Genomic DNA, 21,934 nt, shown 5'->3' with positions numbered 1-21,934 from the left:
AATTCTAAACAAACTTTACTTGTACCAGAATTATCAAAAAGAACAACAGAAAATTTAATTTAAAAATCTGTGGCATACCAATAAACCTCTTCGAGTCATAGAAAAACCAAGAGCACCATTAAATAGCTTTGCTCATAGACTGAAGCTTTTCAGCGATAAACATAAAACAAGGTTAAGAAAAAAGTTTAAAAAATTGTTAAATTGTATGATTGCGTTCCAATAGACTGACAATCACAAGATTTTAAAATTATTTCTACGCGTAGTATCAGGACGAATTATTTATATGGTTATGAAACGATTTTGAACATCACGTTGCCAATCCTTCAAATTCAGCAATGTCCGCGTTTGCGAACACGAGCGACAATGTTTTGGGATAAAATTTGTTAAGTCGTGGACAATAGTGACGAGAAAAGTGGCGGACAATTGTTGAAAAATTTCGTCACTGATTTGGAAAAATTACGTTTTTATGTCGCAAATGTCCACAATTTGTGAGCAGGGTTATCGTTATCACTTCATTTGAACCTTTAATTTATATTCAATTCGTTGACGAATTAATATTATATTTAACCCTCACTTCATTTTGATAAGAAGTACTATTTATAGCTCACTTTTTTTCCTTTAATCAGTTTCAGATGCCTTGACGGATTAAACGAATAGTTATTCCTTACTTTAAGTTCAACCCACTTTAAATTAAGTTTTGAACCCTTAATTTATGTTCGAAATTTTTTACGGATTAAAATTATGATTACCCCTCACTGTATTGTGATAAGAAGAACTTTATTATATCCAACTTTATCTCCTTCGATCAGTTTTAGAAGCCTTGTGCCGAAAGTAGTTACATTAGCGCTGTTGTTAGTGACGCAAATTGCCGGACAGTAGTGACAAAAGTCTGTCCGGTTTTCTCGCATGTCAATAAATTCCGCAATCGCGAACATCTGTGACGAAATCTTTTGATTTTGAGCCAATGTGAACTAGTTTCCCTTACTGTCACTGTGGTCCACGAAAGCCAATAAAGCCCTATCTTAAAACATGGGAGAGTGGACAATGCTGACTACAGACAACAAATATGCTCGCTCAAAATGTAGGATTGGCGATGTAATGAAAGTGCAATTGTTTAACCACACTTTGTTGTTATGCCCGGGTCGAGCGGTGAAATTATGTAATTTCAGCGCTACCAGGCGATAAAGTTTTTTTTTCACGGCTTTCACCGCTTGATTTATGTAATTTTACCGCATTCACCGCTTATCTTTCAAAAATTTCCGCAGTAGCCGCTTATCTTACATAATTTTGCGTTGAATGGCGGTGACACCTCGACCCGGGTGGTTATAAATAATGAATTTACATTTAATAGATTTAAAAAACTATGGAATAGGTACAACACTAGTTTCTAGATGTAAAGTTTCCGTTCTCAATCCACAAAGCACCATATATAACTCTGCCTTCATAACTGTTGACATAGCTGGCACTTGTGACATAGTGGACTGCTTCCAGTAACTGTTATCACCACTGTAATGTCTGTTAAAAGTGTTTAGTACTTGAATTGTTTCAACAAAGTCGATAAAGTGTTCACCGCTCGCTTTGGTTATCACAACATGCAGTGTTTCAAAATTCTCGTTGATATAAAAGATGAACTGAAACCACCTCTGAAACAAAACACATAACAGCGCTGATTTTGCCCCACCGGATATGGTTATACCTTGAGCACGCGAAAGTAGGCTACATCATTTGTGACAAGTTTCCCCAAAGTTGTATCTTTCCATCTATTTTCATGATTGAACTGAATTTGAACTCAAATGGTAATATATTGGTGCATAGAAGTGTTAAAGAGAACTTAATTTCAATACCATTTTGGACAACATGCGAAGTCAGGGACTCTAGCGAGGAGCCCAATTTGAATGTTCATTTTGAGGAAAATAACTACTGAATTCCCTTCTAAAGTGGTCTAAATTGCGTCAGTAAACCATTTCCACAAATTCTATGTATTAACATAGCGATACACATGTAAGAGATAGAGTAACACTTTGGGTCAAATTTGATTGTGACAATTTACGCATACCTCTGCGGTTTAATACATGTTATGTGATCGAACTGAGGAAAAGTGGTTTTTCTTATTGGAAGGATTTCTAAAATTTTCGCGAAAATTGATCAACCTTGAATATTGTGTCAACAATCCAAAAAATACTGCTGCCTGTTACCCAACTGTCCAATAACAGGTATTATTCTTGAAATGTTGACTGTTGTCTTCGGCATCAGATTGAACCGTTTGTTCGTCAGCTATTAAATTAGGACGGCTGTTTAATTAACATACTAAAAAAACTCGAACTATTGAATATTAAGCACTTAAGACTACTGTTTTTGGCATTCGTTATGAATATGGCATCTCTCAATTTTCGGGCGTGTTTCAATCCATTAATAACTCGATACTTCGAAGAGCTGTAGTCTATTATGTACCTTAAATCTGGACGAACATGATTTTGTCATTCCATTTTATATCAGTGCCACTCAAAAGTTTCACGCGTAGTTATTACTAGTGCAGATATGTTTAATTCTATTTCGGAACTGAGATCTTTCCCGTCATGTTCACGTTATTTTATTTATAAGGCCGATGGAAATGATGCGAGAAATGTTTTCCATTTTTCGCATCTTGCTCCTTAAATTATGAGCTAAAGCGGTCAAAAAATGAGAATTGTAGTTTCTTAGATAACAAAAATGATAAATTGTCATGTGACCAAATTTTTCGTAAAAAATCAGTAATTTTCGAGAATCTTGAAAACTGAACCATACTTGATAACAATACAATAAGTTGTTTTACCAATTCCTGTAAAATACGCACTTCCATTTTTGTGAAAAAAGTTTATGCGTGCAAAACGATCGGTGCAGCGTACATTCCGTTGTTTTAATAAAAGTCCAGTTACTTGGGAACATTGAATTAATTGTTCTGACTCAACTTGGTGGGGGAGGAACTATTTACTCAAATGGTTTTTTCTTCAGTCAATTTTCGCTGATTGAGATATTGATCACAGAGTTGTGAGTGGTATCATTAAAAAAACCATTCACCGTAAAATATGTAACTAATAAGATTTTTTTTTCATTTTCGTTATTTCCACGGAGTTTTTTCAGGTTCAAAGTTTTATCAACATTTGACTGATTTCAGTTATTTTGTTCATATTTTCCGTATTTTTGCCCAATTTTTTGTTTATTTTGCTCAAAATTTTTGTTTTAAGTTTTAAAGACAGCAAAAAGATGCTGAAAAACTCGATCTAAAATTTTTGATAACAATTGGGCTCAATTTTTAAAAACCCAGACTTTTTCATTTAAAAATTGCAGTTCTATAGAATAATTTGTTCAAATTAGCTGGAAATACAAACCTATAGAGTACTGGCACAAAATTCTCAAACTCAAAACTCGTCTGGTTTTATTTTTGTTTGCCATAGTGGTGTTCGCCAGTTGCTTTCGAATTTAATTCAGATAATTATCAAAAACGCATCAATTATTTTTCGATGCATTGATTTTTTTTCAAATTGTGTAATCGCTAACAGTTGGCAAAACAATACCAAGGCTAGTTCTGGTCTCTTCTTGGTTTCGAATTGTGTAAGTCAATGTTGTTTCTTTTTTGATTTTTTTGCTTAAGTGAGTTACCGGATGCGATTACCCCATAAAGACTTCAATTTTTTGCCCAATTAACGCCAGATGTTGTCGTACGTGCAAATGGGGCACATGAAACATATCAAACATTTAATGAGAAGTTGAAAGTTTTATAACTTTTTAAACTCTTTGATTGCGTAGAATTGTTTTTTCTTAATTTTTGTTGTAGTTTGATTTTCAGGTTCTCTGCTGAAGTTGCATCTGGTTTTGCCAGTTCAAAAAACTTTCTATGCTGAATTTTTTTGCAAACAAATAAACAAAAGTTAATTGTCACACAAAAATTATCATCCAACTGATATCCACGAAACAAGAGTGTACTAGATTTCGCTTGTGATTTTCACAAGGTTAATTACGGCACGTATTCGAAAAAAAAAATGAAAATCATGGATTTTGAAGGGCTATGAGTCCTATCGTTGCTTTAAACTCCTAAATCTTGAAAAATTTGTTTTCTTTTTGCTCTCAAAAATCTAAGCCTGATATTAAGAGTGCCTTGATTTTGCAAGAATCCCAGAGCACTTTTTTTGCTTTCTAAATTGCTACAAATTTCAAATTTCAGGTTCTTCACAAAAAAATAAAGGAAAAATGAAAATTTGTGTTGGCTTCTATACTGCTGCTTATAGGAAATGTAAAGAGATGAAGATTTCCAACCTTACTCTTAGTTGTAACTTCCAAAACTTCAAAACTTATAAGATTTTTCATGAAAAATTGTGCAAGTTAAAATGTTTGAATTATTTTGAAAACAAAATGGTGCTATCTGCTCCTTATTTTTCATAAGTTTTTATCGAATATCAGTCTCTTGAGGCTGAAAAACGTATTTTCTAATTTTTGTCGAACATTGTACATTTAACATCAGAGAAGATTTAAAGTTGTTTTAATTAACGAGATGAGAGAAGAGAAAATTGTCAAGAAACTCGACCTTAAAACCCATTGGAGATCCATCAATCATTGGAAAATGACAGCAAAGAACACGCGTTTTTGCTCATTTTGAAACATTTTCTTGGTGTTGAGTTGCTTCAAAGGTGCTTATGTCCAGACTATCGTGAATTCAAAGTTGCCTATGTCCTTTCTTTTGTGTTTCGAGACAGTGTAAATTTGAACGCACGACACCCCCTTGTGAGTTAATTTCTGTCTGGACATATCGACTTTCGGTCTGGGACCTCAGCCTGCGCAGTTTATTTAAAGTGCACTTCTCTTCCCAATTTGCTTGGATTGCAACGTCGACCGCACAGCAATTGCTGAACAAATATATAGTTCACAATCGCTGTCTCGCGAACTCGTTTTTGGTTTTGTTAATTTGACAACTCGAGTATATATTCGCACAAGCTTTTGTCTTTTCGCTAAGCGAATAATAGCCTTAATCAATTTAAGCTTAAGTTGAATCGCTCCACCGTTTATTTGTTAACTTTTTTATTACAAATTTATTACAAATCGGACCACAAATTCTCACCCAGGTTTAGTCCTCGACTTATGAAAAGACTTTATAATTCTAGCAGGGGGGTCTTTATTGACTATAAATACACAGTCCAGAACTTAGGTAAAGTCTTTTCATGGGTCCAGCTAAGTATTTCCATAGCCAATTAAATCGATTACGGTCTTTTAATAGGTCGAGCATGATCTTTTCATGAGTCGAGGATCGCATTTTGTGGGATTAATAACAGTAAACCTTTCTATATTTCTTTTTGTAGATGTGTAACATCTACCAGCAACGCCAAACTAGCGTTAAAACAGGCAGTCCAACTTCCAAAAACATGTGGATTTCCGCCAAACAATCTTAAGAAATAATGAATTCTTAAGATAAAATAGTTTCCGCAATTAAGCAATATAGCGAATTTGTTTGGCTGAATTCAGCTAGTTAACGAAGCTCAAACAATCGATATTTCATCATCTATGAGTTTAGTTCGTTATGATTTAGTTCATTTGGTTCTAAAAGTCGTTTTTTCAAATATATTTATAATACCACTGTTCGTTTTTCTGGAAAATGTGAAAAACATTGAAAAATTTGAACGGTAAAACCCGTTGACTACGTTATAAGCAAAGACCAATTTGCAGTGCACATGTAAAATTTTTGGGTCCAGCTTGAACACTTTAGGTCGAGGTAAAGTCGAGCATCATATTTGGGTCGTGCTACAGTCCAGCATCGAAAATTTTGGTCGAGCCAAAGTCTAGCTGAAGGATTAGGTCCTTAAATTCTTTTCATGGGATGTTTGAGTCCAGTAGGTTCTTTGCATACCACGCTTTTGTCGAACATGGTCTTTTCATAATTCGAGGCCTAAACCTGGGCAATTGTACCAATATAGTTATCATTTCCATGACGACAATTAACGCGCAAATATTTCTCATTTTACAAAACTAGTTAACCTGTGCACAAGAAAAAGACATACTTTTTTTAACTGCTCGATTAGAGACTTAGGTACATTTCAGCTCACTATTGCTTTGGAAATGTGCTTAGTATATGTGTGCAGGGTTTGGTTTTCAAAACTTTGAACTTCAGAAGTCTGAATATTCTAAAAGCAGAATATTCTCTGGCATTTCGTAATTTTTAAACTTTTTCTGTGCATTTTTGAGATAATGCTATACCAAAGAGAAGATTTCCTTGACTAACCTGCAAGTCGGAATGGCGATATTCGAGGGAGAACTTTGTCTGACCAGAAGGCAAAGCTGAAAGAGGTATTGGAGGAACAACCACAATGAATTGAACGTATTCTTCGTGAGGATCGGAGCCTTTGCTATAGATATAAGCATCCAACTTGACACACATTCCATGGAAAACAGGAACACTTTTCTGAGTAATCAAGCTGAAAAAATTCCATTTTAATCAAATATTGATGCGCAACCCAAGTAGCTCTATGATACCCCTTGATCAAGTAGCGGATTGCGGTCACCACCCTATGCTAGGCCTAGACCAATGAAAAGAAAACGCTCGACCAAAAACAGGTAAGAATAGATCAAGTTTGACCCAGAGGAGCTATGAAAAGAAATTTGCTAGATTTTGTTAATACCTGGACTTTTGTTCGATCAAGGTTTTGTCACTCTGGACACTTCTTTGATCCAAAACTTTACGCTGGACCTTTGCTCGACCCAAATTTTGCGACTCCGAACATTTGCTCGATCGAAAAAGTAAAAGCTGTGCTTTTGCTTGACCATGAAAGATATGCTGGACTTTTGCTCAACCAAATTTTTGTCACTCTAGATATCTACTCGATCTAAAAAGTAAGGCCGGAGATTTGCTCGAACGAATTTTGGCAGTTTGCCAGCTGTTTTTTTGTCAGTTGGACTTGTCGTACAGATTAGCAATCTGTAGATTGAGTTGATTCGCGGTGCCGATTTATTCAAACTTAGTGTTCCAAATTATGGGTTAATTCGCGGAGCGAAATGACACTTAATTTTGATGCTTGTTGAATTTATATTCTGAATACAGAATTATTGTAGAATTGGTGGAGCGAAAGTTCGTTCTCTTTTTGAATGGGTATTTCGCTGATCGAAATACGCTTAATTTGTATCTTGTTTAACTTAAGGCTTTTTGCAGAGCGGAATCTAGTTTGAGAGAGAGACAACTAAATTGAATTCAGAAAATTAGCAGAATGATTCCAATTTAAGATTAACTAAAACTGATCAACAATTTGTTCACAATACTACATTTCCAATTGCGGCAACTTAAAATCACGAGACAACATGAACAGACAAAAGATATCATACACGGGATGTAAACAAAATGAAAACTGTGAAAACATAAGATTTGATCTTCAGAACAAGAACTAAATGATGAATGAAATAATGATAAATGAAAATGAACTAAATTGATTTAAATTAAAATGAACTTGATTAGCTGCACCAAATCAATAGCCCCAAGACTAGCATGAACTATTGTACCACATTTACCACATTTCCCCCTTGACAAAAATAAATGACAAAGTTATTTATCAGAAAATTAATAACATATGTACTGGTTAAATAATTAATACTATGAATCAGAGTTGTTTCATTTGTCAAATGTCAACAGTTTTTGGTTAAGTTTTAGTCGCTATCACTTTCATAATATCTTTCGGCTTCGCCGACTGTCATCGCTGATTCTGGTCCTTCGTAATTGGGCAAGACGAAGAATTGTGTAGGGTACGATTGTGTCGGTGAACATGGGCCGACTGTAAAGTCAGATTCGCTTTGTTGGGTTTGTGCAGCGGTTGTCTGTATGGCGGAGATTTTCGATTTGTTCTGGATTTGTTGTTGCTTGATGATTTGTCTCCTTTTGTTTCTCGCAATTACACCAGGACTGGATGTTGTAGGGGGACAAGTTTGTACTGATGTGACGGATTCATCTGATTCGGTAACCGAGTGTGTTGAACGTTTTCGTTTTAAAGGAATTAATGCAGCTGAGGCTTTTGTAGCGGCTTTACGTTTGGGTCTGCTAGGTGGCTCCGCTATAACAATTTAAGTAGATGGCATCTCCATTGGCACCGCGAAATCACTTCTTATTTCGGCGGGTTGTTTTGGCGGTGCTGTTATTATCGATCTTTTTGGTTTAGTGGGCATTCGTACCCGAAGAGCGCGTGTGACATTAGAATGTATAGAAGAAACTGTACTGACATCATCGGTTAATTTTCTGTGCTTCAAGCGTTTGCCTCCCTCTAGCTTCTTCCTTAATTCTTTCGCGTGATGGCTGATCAGTTCCTCGGTTGTTTTTCTTGCTGGTATCTTTGGTCGTCGATTTGCGTAGATCTGTAGTTCGGTTTGACGTTCGGTTTTTGTACCAAATTTCGCTAAGTCTGAATTTCTGATAGTTACGTCTCTCTTTCCTGGTTCTTTAATGACTGAGGTGAATGTATCCGTTTTTACAACCGAAGATCCAGGCGCCAACACGTCGTATAAGCCATCGAGGCTTTTCTTTGATTGTTTCGTACGCGGTCTCTTTTTCGCAAGTTTTACTTCTAATGAAGCTTCTGTGCGTGGTACTGATTGTCCAACGTCTGGGTGGGGAATTATTCTTGATTTCTTGATCGGGTCCTCGTTTTTTCTTTTGTCGCATCTTTGCTCAGCTTGTCTTTGTTCGTCTCAATTTCTGTGTCGCTGTGTCCGTCATTGTTCCAATTTTCATCAGCAATGAGTTCATCCCATTGGACAGTCTCCAAATCAATCTTGACACAGGGGTTGCATTTTGCAGTTTTTGTAGCTATGTCCCTGTGCATATATGGCCACCACGCGTGAGTTGCCATATCGGTCATCCCACATGTTCCAGGATGAGTTGCGTGGATGGCGTCCACGTATACGTCTTTGATGGCATGGGGAAGGGCTATCCTGTCGTCGATGCAGACATATCCATTCCTAACATGTAGATCTTTCCAGAAGGAACGTATATAGGGTGATATCTGCTTGCATCGGTCCTCATTTTCGGTCAGGATGCAATCTCGTATCTCTTTCAGAATCGCATCCTTAGTTGTAAGGCTAGCCATCAGGGAACTGGAAAAGATCTTTGAGAGAGCGAAATTGAAGGAGTCCAAATAAAGATCATCTACTGAAGGCGAAGTGACTGTTGTCGTATCAGTGGTAGGGGTTATTGGCGTCGGGGGTACTGCTTGGGCTGATGACGGTCCTGCTTCGTCTGCAAATCGTACTCTTGAGGGCGTCGATTGTTTGACTTGCATCAAAGTTTCATCGTCGGAGTTTGATTGAGACATCATGTATACTTTATTGAATTTGTTTGCGATTCGTTGGAAATTGTTTAATTCGAGTAGCGACTGTTTGGTAGAACGATTCAAGGCAAAAAGCGAGTGAGGAATGTTAGCAGTCTCGATTTGAATATTGGAATTTAAGTTATTTGGTGCTAATTCGTTAATTGAGTTATCAGTATTCGTAATTGTAGAATATTCCGGATATCGCGGTGCGAATTCACTGCATAATTTGTTAGAGGAATTTGGATTATTTGAGGCTCGTTTTGTAAGCGGATTTCGCGCTGCGAAACCGACGTAGTTTTCTATATTTAATAAGAAGCGTTTCGCACCGCATTTAATTACATCCAATTTTGCTACTATAAATTGCTCGTCATATGTAGATATATTAACGGCTTTTTGTTGCGGGTCGCCAGAGATATAATCCACTAATCTCATTTTGAGCCGGGGAGATGATCAATTGAAAAATCAAATGGTAGTAATTGATCTACCCAACGTGTCAATCGACTATTATAAGATTTTTTAGATCTGTTCTCTATCATGATTGAGAGAAGAGCCCTATGATCAGTAATTACAGTGAAGGGTTTGCCGTATAAATAATATTTAAAGTGTTCCACGGACCAGACAACTTCCAAAAGTTCGAGCTCATTGATGCTATATCTGTCCTCAACCGAATTCAAGAATTGTGACGCGATGCTACTGCATGCCAACCATTAGGTGTTCGTTGTTCTAATGCACATCCCAGACCTCTACGTGAAGCGTCGCATTTAATTCGTCTTTCTAATTCCGGAAAATAATGTTTGTTTTCGGTAGTTTTTGCAATCTGTTCTTTAATCAATGAGAACTGTTTTTCATGCTCGTCTGTCCAGAGAAATTTTGTATTTTTCTTAAGCAGAGGTCGGAGAGGGTAGCCTAGTTGTGACAAATTTGGAATGAATTTTCCTAAATGGTGTACTGAACCCATAAACGATCGAAGTTTCTTAAGATTTGTAGGTGCTGATAATTTTCCGATTGCATCCGTTTTGTTTGATAGAGGATTTACACCTGATTGTGTAATATTATGTCCGAGCCATTCGACTTTTTTTTGCAAAGTGACATTTTGCAAGATTTATTCGGAGATTTTCTTGATCTAGTTTTATTAAACATTTCCGTTATAAATCGAGATGTTTTTCTATTCCACCTCTGCTCACTATCAATATATCGTCCAAGAAACAGAAAGTATTATCCAGACCTGCGAGAGTGCAATCAATAGCTTTTTGGAATTCAGCTGGCATATCCGTAAGACCGTAAAATCCAGTTTTAAAGCGATATGTTTCAGTCATATCTCCGCTTACGATATTAAAGTTACAATGGCGGGCCGTATCACGGTGTAACTTTAGTTGACTATAAGCGTACTGCAAATCAAGAGTTGTAAAATAAGCAGTCTCTTGCGGCGCCGTTGACAGTGTTTGTGAAATCGTTTGAATTAGCGAGTCTATGTTTGGCATTTGATACTTGTTTTTGTGAATAGCTTTTCTTAGAATTTTGGAATCTAGTGCTATTTTGATGGACCTATCCTTTTTCACTGTAATGACTATTGGAGAGATAAAAAATTGATCGGAACAATTAGTCAGTTTTTCTATATGTCCTTCGTTTAGCAATTTTTCAAGTTCATTTTTCACTTTCGTTTGAAGATGTATTGGCACTTTTCTCCCTTTTTGATGTGTTACTCGATAATTTTTGTGAAATTTTGAGTTAACCGTGTGATGTTTAGATTTGCCAATTCGTGAGATCAATTCTGGGAATTCTTTTGCTAACGACCTTTTAATCGCACAGGTTTGATCTATGTTATTGACTTCTACATTCGGGCAAGGTTTCTGCGATATAATTATGCCTAATTGATCAAAAAGGTCTCGTCCGAGACTTGGTCGAAAACCATCAGCTACGACCGTAATTTTTGCTTTCTAGATTTTCCAATTGTTGCATTGAACTGGCGTTTTCAAAGTGCCTAGAGTTTTTACAATGTCATTAGAAAAAGACTTTAGTTCTAATGGGTTTTTCTCTGACCATTGTGATTGTGGACAGTTATACATTATTTTTTTAGCAAGCGACATATTAATAATAGTGCGACCGCTGCCGGAATCGAGAAGCAAATCACAATCTGTATTTCCGATCGTTATCATCATTTTTTCCAATGCTGCTTGCGGTGAATTAACATTTTCTACAGTCGCAACGTAATTGTCGTCCGAAGAATCATAATCCGAATTAATTTGCTCGTTGTAATTTATATAATTAACGTTTTGACTTTCCTGACTTGAATTTGATTCGTAGTTTCAGCAGTTTCTATGTTATTACTACGATTATTTTGTTATGTATTTCGTGCAGTGTTAAGTTTTCTTCGACATACCTTTGCGAAGTGGTTGAGCAAACCACAGTGATTACATTTCTTACCCATAGCCGGGCAAACCTGGCGATGCGTTGGTGTCCAAGACTGAACACAACCACGACATTGTCCAACTGATGCACGTTTCACTACTGTTCTGCCTGATTGATTTCCACGCACATTCGCGCCGCGAAATTGATTGAATGATTGTATTGCGTTTACTGTACTGCCAGTTGCACTGTTATTGGATGATATTCTCTGCTGGTTCTGGTGGCCCATTTCCATATTGACTGCAATACTTAGTGCTCTTTCTGGGTCAACTGTATCGCGCAGAAGTTCCCGTTGAATATCATCATCTAACATGTTTGTGATGAAGATGTCCCTGATGATTACCTTCTCACGATTTTCAAAATCACAGTTTTCAGCCAATTCTTTCAAGATGCTGTAGAATTGTTCTACTGTTTCGCCCTTTTTCTGCTTTCGAGAAAAGAACACATATCGATCGAATGTGATATTTCGCGGACGGATAAAGGCGATCTCCATCATCTCCCAAAGTTTGAGGGTAGACAGGTCATAGATATTGCCATGGGAAATTTTTGTGTTAGCAAACGTCTTCCCTCTGTACCAATGCTTAGGTATAGGAGAGACACACATTTTTGGTCGCAAAGATTCCATGGCCGTTCCCCGAATAGTACTCCCGCTTCTGTTACTTTTTGACATTTTAACTCCCAGTTCAATTTCAATTGACTGTTTCGTATCTGACGGTCTCTCTCCGTTTCCATTGTTGAATCTTCAATTGCCGTTTCGTACTTTGGTTCCGCTGGGAGTCGAACCGTCGTAGGTTTCGGTTGTAGCAGCGTGTCCAATGGGATATTCTCACGTGCGAGGATCGCAAGTTTGACCTGGAGCCGCCATTTTTCCCATCTGATTGGTGGGTCCGACGATGGACGTTCCCAAAATGGTTCTATCGACAGTGGTGTTTTTCGAGACTCTCGAGCTGGCTGCGCCATGTCGTACAAATTAGCAATCTGTAGATTGAGTTGATTCGCGGTGCCGATTTATTCAAACTTAGTGTTCCAAATTATGGGTTAATTCGCGGAGCGAAATGACAACTAATTTTGATGCTTGTTGAATTTATATTCTGAATACAGAATTATTGTAGAATTGGTGGAGCGAAAGTTCGTTCTCTTTTTGAATGGGTATTTCGCTGATCGAAATACGCTTAATTTGTATCTTGTTTAAATTAAGGCTTTTTGCAGAGCGGAATCTAGTTTAAGAGAGAGACAACTAAATTGAATTCAGAAAATGAGCAGAATGATTCCAATTTGAGATTAACTAAAACTGATCAACAATTTGTTCCCAATACTTGTTTTACAACAACTTGTTCCAATTGCGGCAACTCAAAATCACGAGACAACATGAACAGACAAAAGATATCATACACGGGATGTAAGCAAAATTAAAATTGTGAAAACATAAGATTTGATCTTCAGAACAAGAACTAAATGATGAATGAAATAATGATAATTGAAAATGAACTAAATTGATTTAAATTAAAATCAACCTGATTAGCTGTACCAAATCAATAGCCCCCAGACTAGCATGTACTATTGTACCACAGGACTGTAGTGGTAAAATGCTGTCTAGACCTGCTCTTTTGCTGCAACTCTCTGAGCAGCAGCAAAAATAAAACAAACTTATTTCTACATTTGAACAAAAGCAGATTTACAAAAAGACTTTTGCTCGAACCACCACTGCCACCAATACCACCAAAACCACCGCCACAACCGCTATCAAAACCACTACCAATAAATGCATCACTTTCACCACTAGCAGCAGCACAGTATCACCACCACCATGAACAACAAAACCAACACCAGCGCCGCCAATATCACGGGCACCACCACCATCGTCATCACCAACTCCATTCTATTAAAACCACAACCCCAAAAATGACGGCCTCCAGTACGACCAACGGCACCACAGCCACAACAACTGCCACTACAACCACCACCACCACCATCGCCGCCACAGCCACATTCACCACCACCATCGCCACACATAATCAACACTAACTAAAACTACCACTAACACCAGCACCACCAACAATTTCACCAACGCACAGCAATATCAGCAGAATTACCTGATAAAAATTAAAACAAAACTGATACATTTCTTAATAACATTAATCGACTGCACGTAATGCCATGCCTTTTCGATTTCATCAGGCACGATGCTATATCGAGTAACAAATCATTGGTTTTTGACAACAATAGCAATAAGAAAATATGGAAATGGCGCCATAAAACGAATTCGAAACTTTTAGATAAGATGATCAGCTAATACAGTCTTTAAGAAAGCGTTTAGCATGAATCAAAAAAGTTGCCAAATAAACTTTTTTTGAGATCATGAGTTCATTTCTAATTGTATAAGGGTCCAAAGGAAAACACACCTCTAGGTAACATTCGCACTGAAACAGATCTACAAATATATCAAATAAAAAGTAATTAAATTATACCTCAAGACGTGGAAACATTTTAATTGACAAATTGAAATCAAATAATGCCTGGGACGGAAAAGGGTATACCAAAAAGCTAGTAGGAGGTAATTAGGGGTAGAGCCATCTAGGATGCAAAAAAACAAAGCTGAATTGCTCGGCAAATCCAGGATAACCCAGAATGAAATATACATGCACTATCTTTTCCCAACTTTACAGGGTTAAAACGCTCAAAATAAAGACACCTGGAAAATTGGATGTATCTCTCAAAAAATTAGAATGATCAAATTCGGTACAAACGTAGAAAAGGAAGTACCCATTGGTTTGTACAATAGTAGATGAATAAAACTTCTAACGGCAAAATAACCCAGGACAAGATAGAGAAACGTGCGGAGTATGCTACGCATATGCGAAAAAAGAGAAGGAGGTACTAAATTAAAACACTGCTTTCCAATTAATCGTATCATTGCTTTTCATCGGTGAAAGCAAATATCTCAGGAGAGCCACACCAGTTGAAATTTTGTCCACAAAAACATAAGAATTGGTCGTTTTTGATCGGGATTTTCAGGGGAAAATGGTCAAAGCCCTGATGTCTTTTTCTTACTAGTTTGAGCGTTTTAAATCGTTTTTCGACATAGGAATTGGTAGTTTTTGAGAGTTTTTTAAAACTAATAAATCATTGTTTCTGACAATTTTTTAGAAAACCGTTTTGAGCGGTTTTTAAAACTAGGGAAAAAACTTTTTTAACCGTTTTTTCGGAGATAACCGTTCTTACGGATGCAACCAAAACCGATCAAGACTGTTGTTGCCTCACAGGGTCCAGAACAAATAAATAATGGAGTGATCACAAATACTACAGGCAAAGTCTTGATACCACAGTAAACCAAAGCTGGAATAAATCTGATGCTTCAGTAGTCTCGTGGCCCTATCTTGCCTACTTCCAATTCCAAAATATAGCAGGTCAAAGGCGATTGAGCCCGGGTGATTTTTTCCCGGATGTTTGTGGGTGAATTTTTGTAGGAAATGCGGTGATTGCGCTGAATGCGGCAAAAATTTATTTCACCGCAATTCACCGCATTTCACCGCATTTCACCGCGTTTCTTACAAAAATTAATCGCGAAAATCACCGCACTTCTTACAAAAATTCACCGCATCAATTTTTTGTGCCAAATTATTTTAAGAAATGAGGTGAATGCGGTGAGAAAAAAATTCAACGCATTCCACCGCAATTCTTACAAAAATTCACCTCGAAACTCACCGCATTTCATACAAAATTTCACTGCATATTTTTTCCTACGTTTATTGAATCTGATTTAAATTCACAAGAAATTTAATAGCAGTACGTGTCAGTTGGTGCATTGGAATAAGAAGTCAAAGACATGCAGGAGGCGAGATGTTCGAACCCATGTATGTAATTTATTTTTTGTAAGAATACCGAGAACGCGGCGAAAATGAATAATTAAACGCGATTCACCGCATTTACGGCAATAAGATGTAGGAAATACGAGGGGAATTTTTTTTTCATCCCATTTTTCCTCATTTCTTACAAAAATTCACCGCCAAACTTCGACACGGCAAAGTAAACACGATACCCAAACACAACCTATATATCCGTGGTATCAGAAATTTGAAGAATAATATATAGCTGAAAATTTTAACTGCGATTTCGGACACTGTTCGCCATTGATTGCAATTGTAATGCAAACATACTCATCCACAAATTTTGTCGGACAATTCTGAACTGCCCCCGAAGCTGAAATTGCAAGCCAGACGGAGATTGATTAAATTCCTCAAACAATCACTCTTTTTTACAAAAAAGAAATTGTTTGTTATATGATATCCAGAACGTATTAACAGTGAATATCTGTTATGTTAAACCATACATTACTTGAATAAATGAAGTGTGGTACAATACCTGAACGCAAAAATATCAATCGATGTTTATTATGACCTCTGTTACATTAAAATTTTCACGCACTTCAAATTTTGAAGTTTTTACTATAAAAAAGTGTCGAATTTGAGGAGCGGGTAACAGATAGGTTTTAATATACATCGATTGATATTTTCTTTATTTATAAACACGAAAAATTTTTCATGTTTTTACTGCTCTTGTGAATTCTATGATTCAGTCTGTCAATTAAACTGATTCTGTTGTTCTGTTCTTTCAGTTTAATTATTCCTTAACATTCAGGCCGGGAGTCCCAACATTTTGTGAATAGTAAATTGTTTATTCGCACCGCTCAGTCTATTCTCAGTCTTACTTTTAATATATGATTCCCATAAAGTAATGAACAATTTGTTTACGGCACTGTTATCCACAAACATTTTTCAAAAATTAGGTTCGCAAGCGCGTGGGGACAATCGTAACCGTCTGCTGATTTAATTACAATTTGACTCAATTATAGAATTATTCGACGCATTCGACCACAATGCCTGTTTTTGAGCAAACGTGGTCAACAGTGACAAGATGTCGGACATTCAAAATTGATTCAGAATTACACTCGGCTCGAGGTTTGGTCGAAAAATAAGGTAAGATCAGCGGTGAATAGCGGTGGAAAAAAAAACTTTTTTCACCGCAAAGCGCCCGCATCTTTTAGCGCTGAATGCGGTAAAAGCGGTGAAAGCGGTGAAATTTTTATTCACCGCCTTCACCGAATTTTTTACAAAAAAGATCTGCCGTAGACGGGTTTGAACCTCTCACCTCCTGCATGTCAACAACTTGTTATAAGTTATAACAATGTACCTGAACTGTTGGTTGACTTCTTCAATTACAAAATCATCAATTCCAAAGTTTGACAATTTGAGGTGTACGTAACTGCCAACGCCACTTTCAATTTCGAACTCGAAGCTAGCAAATAGTGCTGTTGTAGCAACTATTCGGTTATTTGTTCGTATAATCTGATCAGTGGGCAGTGATTTCACGAGGAGTGTCGGACTGCTTTGGAGACCGTAGAAACTGGATGAGCGTAGCGTTATGTAGTACTCTTCACCAGCAGTCAGAGGGTGTGTGTTCGGATCTCCGATTATGATTTGACCGGTTTCACCCTGCGAAGCGCAATAAAATAGGAACAATAATACTTGTCAGAGCGGTAGTATATACAAATTAAAATTTCTCCTGAACATAAGAAAATCATAAACGACGAGTTCAACAAAAAAAGATAATTTTCTTTAAGAAAGAAATCATTGTTTTATCAATCGTGGTCCAAAAAAATGACAGAAATCGACGTTTTCCAACAAAAACAAAAAAGAAAAAAATAACATCTGGAAAATATCACTTTTTTGTCTCATAACGTCGTGTGGGAGAAACAACTAAAAATCAACGAGACAAGTATCTCAGAATCATCAATTAGTGGCAGCACTTCACTTTTTCGGTATTTCTATAGTGGAAACGAGAAAGAAAATAATATGCAAGGAAAACAATTTTTCACATGTATGAAAAAAATGATTTCTTACAAACTTGATCCTTGTCAGCATTTATTTTCGAACCATTAATTTGGGACGGATCAGACTGTGAACACACTTTGGTCTCTGATCAGACCGAGCGAGACCGAAATGACCCCTGCTCAGACTTACGTGCGACCCAATTTTTGGTGTTCTTTTCGTTCGATGGACATCTTTTATGAGAATTTCACACAAGCAGTTTTATAAAACAGCGTCAGTGCGGCCAAGACCCCTGATTGCGAAGATGAAAATGAAGGAAATAAAGGTTCGATAACGATTGGTTGGTAATAATAGTACTTTTTTTATCGGGGCAAAGATTTGTTCACACGAAACCAACTTCTGTGTGGAAATTCCCCATGGTCTGTATGGTCTAAAAACCAATATTTTTTATCTTGCTTTTCTTGAAACAAAAGTTCGCTTTTCATTCTTTTGTTGATAATGTTTGTTATCTCTAGTTGCATTAGAGTTTAAAATTTGTTTAAATTCAAAACAAGGGATACTTTTTGAATCTGATACAATTATAATGTACTGGCTAATTCATCCAACATTTTTTTTTCAAAATAGGTGAATATATATGCAAGGCCAGCTCTTCTTTCATCAGTCATAGTTTGACGTGTTTTCTGCGCATCATTACAAAGTTGGGCTTAAAAATAAGACAGAGTTAAAATTTCAAAATTTTATTGAAAGAAATACTGTTTAAAGGTCAAAATCTGAAAAAAATAAACATTTGTCTACAAATTTTTTTACTCTCTTTCTCTTTTCTCAGTAATTATTTAATCTTTTTAGTTTTGCGTAATTCCTATTTTTCAATTTTGACCAAAAGAGAAAACTTGCTAACAAAACAAAACAGTCAAAAAAATTTGAAATGATGCAAATTTTCGTCTTTTTCTTTCACTGAATTCTGATTTAAAGGTTAAATACAACAAAATAATTTAAAGTTCTTTTGTCTGATTATATTCAGTTAAAAAGAATCAAACCTGAAGTGCAAAGAAATATAGATTAAAATAGACAACAAATTTTCGAAAAAAGAACGAGAAAAAAAAACAGTTCTCAGTTCTGAATTTTGGCTGGTTTTTTGTGGTCTCTTAAACCACATTGTTTCTTTGTTCATAAGCAACTATGTATTCTACTGTATTTGACTCCAAATGCACAGGAGCGTCATCACAAGAGTTTTGAGAATCAAAAGAAGAAGAATTAAATTATTGAGAAAAAAGAATAACTTTATTTTTCAATCCTATGTTTTGTTGACTGTTTCTGATCTATCGAGTGAATTTCAAATTAAGGTTCTATATTGGCGTCTGATTGATTGTAGATACGAGTCGACTTAAATGAGTAAATTTATCCATATTATTTCACCCCAAATATAAACAGTTAATTGAGAATTCTTTATGCTTGCAGAGAATCTTGATTTTTTTTGCAATTTACCAACTGTGTTTGTTTAAAATAAATTTTCCTTGCCGCCAGCTGCTCCTGTCTGTTGGATAATAGTTAATTTTATGAAAAATCATTTATATCCAAAAAGAAGTTTCTGGGTTTTTTTGTTTCTATGAAAAAATAAGCCGTACTGAAAGTTGCTCCTAACAAAGTGCTTCAAGGGAGCTGATAGAAGCTTTCCTTCTTTGTAGAAAAAAAGTTTCTGACACACTTGAAAATTGTGTTGGAACATTCTTTGCTTGGCATAATGTCTCACGAGCCGCCATAATATATAGAATAATACAATTTGAAAGTAATATCCAAAGAGACATTTTATTGACATCCACTTTTGTCGAATGTCGACTCTAGTTGCATTCTTCTAAAAAACCATTTCAGCAAATAAATCCATAGGTCAACTAGCTCTAAAGTGAACAGAACCCAGTTTTTTAAATAATGGCTTGAGATCAAACATCTGTAATAGACGGAATACATTACGTGGCCAATATACGAAAAGGCATCTTTCAAAAGATTTTGTTTTTTTTTTAAAGGGAAAACTATGAAATTTCGAGCATTTAATTAGCCTAAAATTTTATTGCCTGAATTTTATTAGTATTTATTTTAGACCAAATTCAAACCCTTGATTGTTCTTGCAAAGCGTCAACGGTAATTTCAAAAAAACTAATTATCTTCTTTGCCACAATTACTATCGAGAGGGAAATTTCTGAAATACCAGCAACTACGCTTTCTTTCATTTCGATGAATAGATACGGTAATAATTGGAAATGGGTATTTTCGAGCAAACCCAAACTATAATAGCTTAGTTTTCGGATACTGTTTGCATATTTCGTGAACGCAACGCAACGCAACACCACGTCATTTGATTTCCGTTATATATAATCAAAAAATTTTGGGGCGACAGACATTTGAATGGGGCAGCCACATTTTTGGTGTTGCAACCGAATCACTTGCAATAAATTGAAGTTGATCATTTGGTTCTGCGCAGCAAAATGAAAAATGGCTTTTAGTGCTAATGGATTGTTATACGCTAGCTACTTATTTATCTAAGCCCACTGAAAAACTGTAGCTCTAACAATTTATGGTGACTCAAAAAGAGCCGAAATTAGAAGGAACCGACTTTAAAAAGATTGTGAAGTTTGACAATTTTTAATCTCCTGAGCCATTTAGATTTAACTCATGAAAAAAAAGACTGGAATGTCTTCAGCCAATTATAACCCAGTGTTTCAGAATTGATATTTTATTATTTAATAAATTAAATCTGAAGTGATAAAGTAATAAATTATACTTTAATTATGGCAGTGGCCCATGCCTCAGCGTATCATCATACTTGAAATGGAACTATTGCAAGTGAACATGAGATCAATTTACCCTACACAATACCATTCGTATTAAATAACTAAAAATTTAGGATTTTTGGCTCTTTTTGGATGAGGTCAGGCTTCGGTGCTTTTTAATGTCGGCTCTTTTTGACTGAACCACAAACTATATTCCACTATAAGTTTACGCAACTACGCTGCACAATGATGTAAAAAACTATAAATATCATTAAATTGAAATCAAAGTACTCGTCCGAAAAAGAGTACTTCCTTGAAAACATCCTGTGTCCACTCGACCTGAAGACATTAACAAACCCTCAAAAAAATTGGGGCCAGAGTGTAAATCAACAGCAATTGCTCATACATTATAATACTTTGATAAAAATTGACAATCTTTCTTGTATCAGTATATAATGCAGTACGTTAAAAATAATTGTTCATAATTTTATTGTATTTTTTTATTATATTTTTTCAATCTTTTATAAATCATACATACATCAATTTAATTTAATTCTCTTTTGATTTGGAACCATACCTTATTAAATAATCAATCTCTCTTTTTTCCCAGTTAAGACTTTTAAAAGCGCTGTCTTTTATAGAAAAAGTGAACAGAAAATGATCTCCCTTACGAAATATATGTTTCCACTTTTTGCAATGGCTTGCTTATTTAAGACTTAGATAAGGCAACAAATCTAAGCTGAAGTTGTAAATAATTTTAGTAATTCAATCCAGACATGCTTAGAATCAAGTTCAAATGTTTCGTCTTTTTTATGAGCGTGACGGCGTTTAGGAAAAATTGCCGTAAATCAATCGCACTCTCAGGGTTTGATCAAATTAATCAATTATAAGTACCTGATAGAGTACTCTGCAAGGGCACTGACTTCCGGGAAGAATCACAGTTGTAACTAAAGTTGATTGATCCTGATTCAATATCAGACACGGGCACTCGGTTCCAGGTGGGGACACACTTATCTCAATGAACTAAAAAATATTGACGCAAAGTTGTGCGGGTCAGGCTCTCACCGCTGTTGTTTATACTCTATTTAAACCCGATTTTCATTTCAACTGCGCGCCCACACATTCTATTATCACTTCAGCCCTGCATCATTTAACTCTTTAAATTTTTTCTTTCCAAGATCCGCATTCCCTTAACCCAACGTATCCCGAATTTTAAATATTGATTGTGCTATCTACATAAGGAATTAGAATTCGGAAGCATTCGACACCCCTTGTTTCGTTCAATTGGGACAAATCAACTTTTGGACTGGGACATCATCCTGGTTTAAAATCTCTAAAAAATGTTTGTGCGATTTGAGGCCTTTAGGAAGAATCCAACTTACGGAGAACTCTCCCTCCGTTTGATAAACCATGCTGAGGTCGTGAACATTTGCCTGCACATTTGAGATTACAATATCCGATGGATAGAGATGTGCCTCAAATGTCTTCACTCGGATTTTGGGATTTACGCCCAGACCCTTCAGAGTTAGAGTCATATTGTAGCTCTCCGATGGTCTCAAATCTTCCAATACCAGTCTGCTTACCAGCCTGAAATTCACTTTTTATAAGCTTCTTTTGAGCTCCG

At 36.1% G+C, this 21,934-nt stretch overlaps 1 protein-coding gene across 1 annotated transcript in view; it reads right to left on the bottom strand.

The window, feature by feature from the left end:
* Positions 1 to 1,320: 1,320 nt before the first annotated feature.
* The window catches only part of LOC142337153 (uncharacterized), a 72,382-nt gene continuing 51,768 nt past the window's right edge, over positions 1,321 to 21,934 (bottom strand). Inside the window, exons 8-12 of the mRNA XM_075386259.1 lie at positions 21,693 to 21,897; positions 21,205 to 21,333; positions 16,908 to 17,209; positions 6,248 to 6,440; positions 1,321 to 1,643 (exon numbers count right to left, since the gene is read on the bottom strand). Of these exons, the coding sequence (XP_075242374.1) occupies positions 1,362 to 1,643; positions 6,248 to 6,440; positions 16,908 to 17,209; positions 21,205 to 21,333; positions 21,693 to 21,897 (1,111 nt within the window). The 3' untranslated portion in view covers positions 1,321 to 1,361. The remainder of the gene's footprint in view (positions 1,644 to 6,247; positions 6,441 to 16,907; positions 17,210 to 21,204; positions 21,334 to 21,692; positions 21,898 to 21,934) is intronic.

This window comes from Convolutriloba macropyga, chromosome 3 (genome assembly GCF_964194025.1).
Source record: "Convolutriloba macropyga chromosome 3, txConMacr16.3, whole genome shotgun sequence".
Taxonomy (NCBI): domain Eukaryota; kingdom Metazoa; phylum Xenacoelomorpha; order Acoela; family Convolutidae; genus Convolutriloba; species Convolutriloba macropyga.
This window is presented reverse-complemented; position numbering and strand designations above follow the sequence as displayed.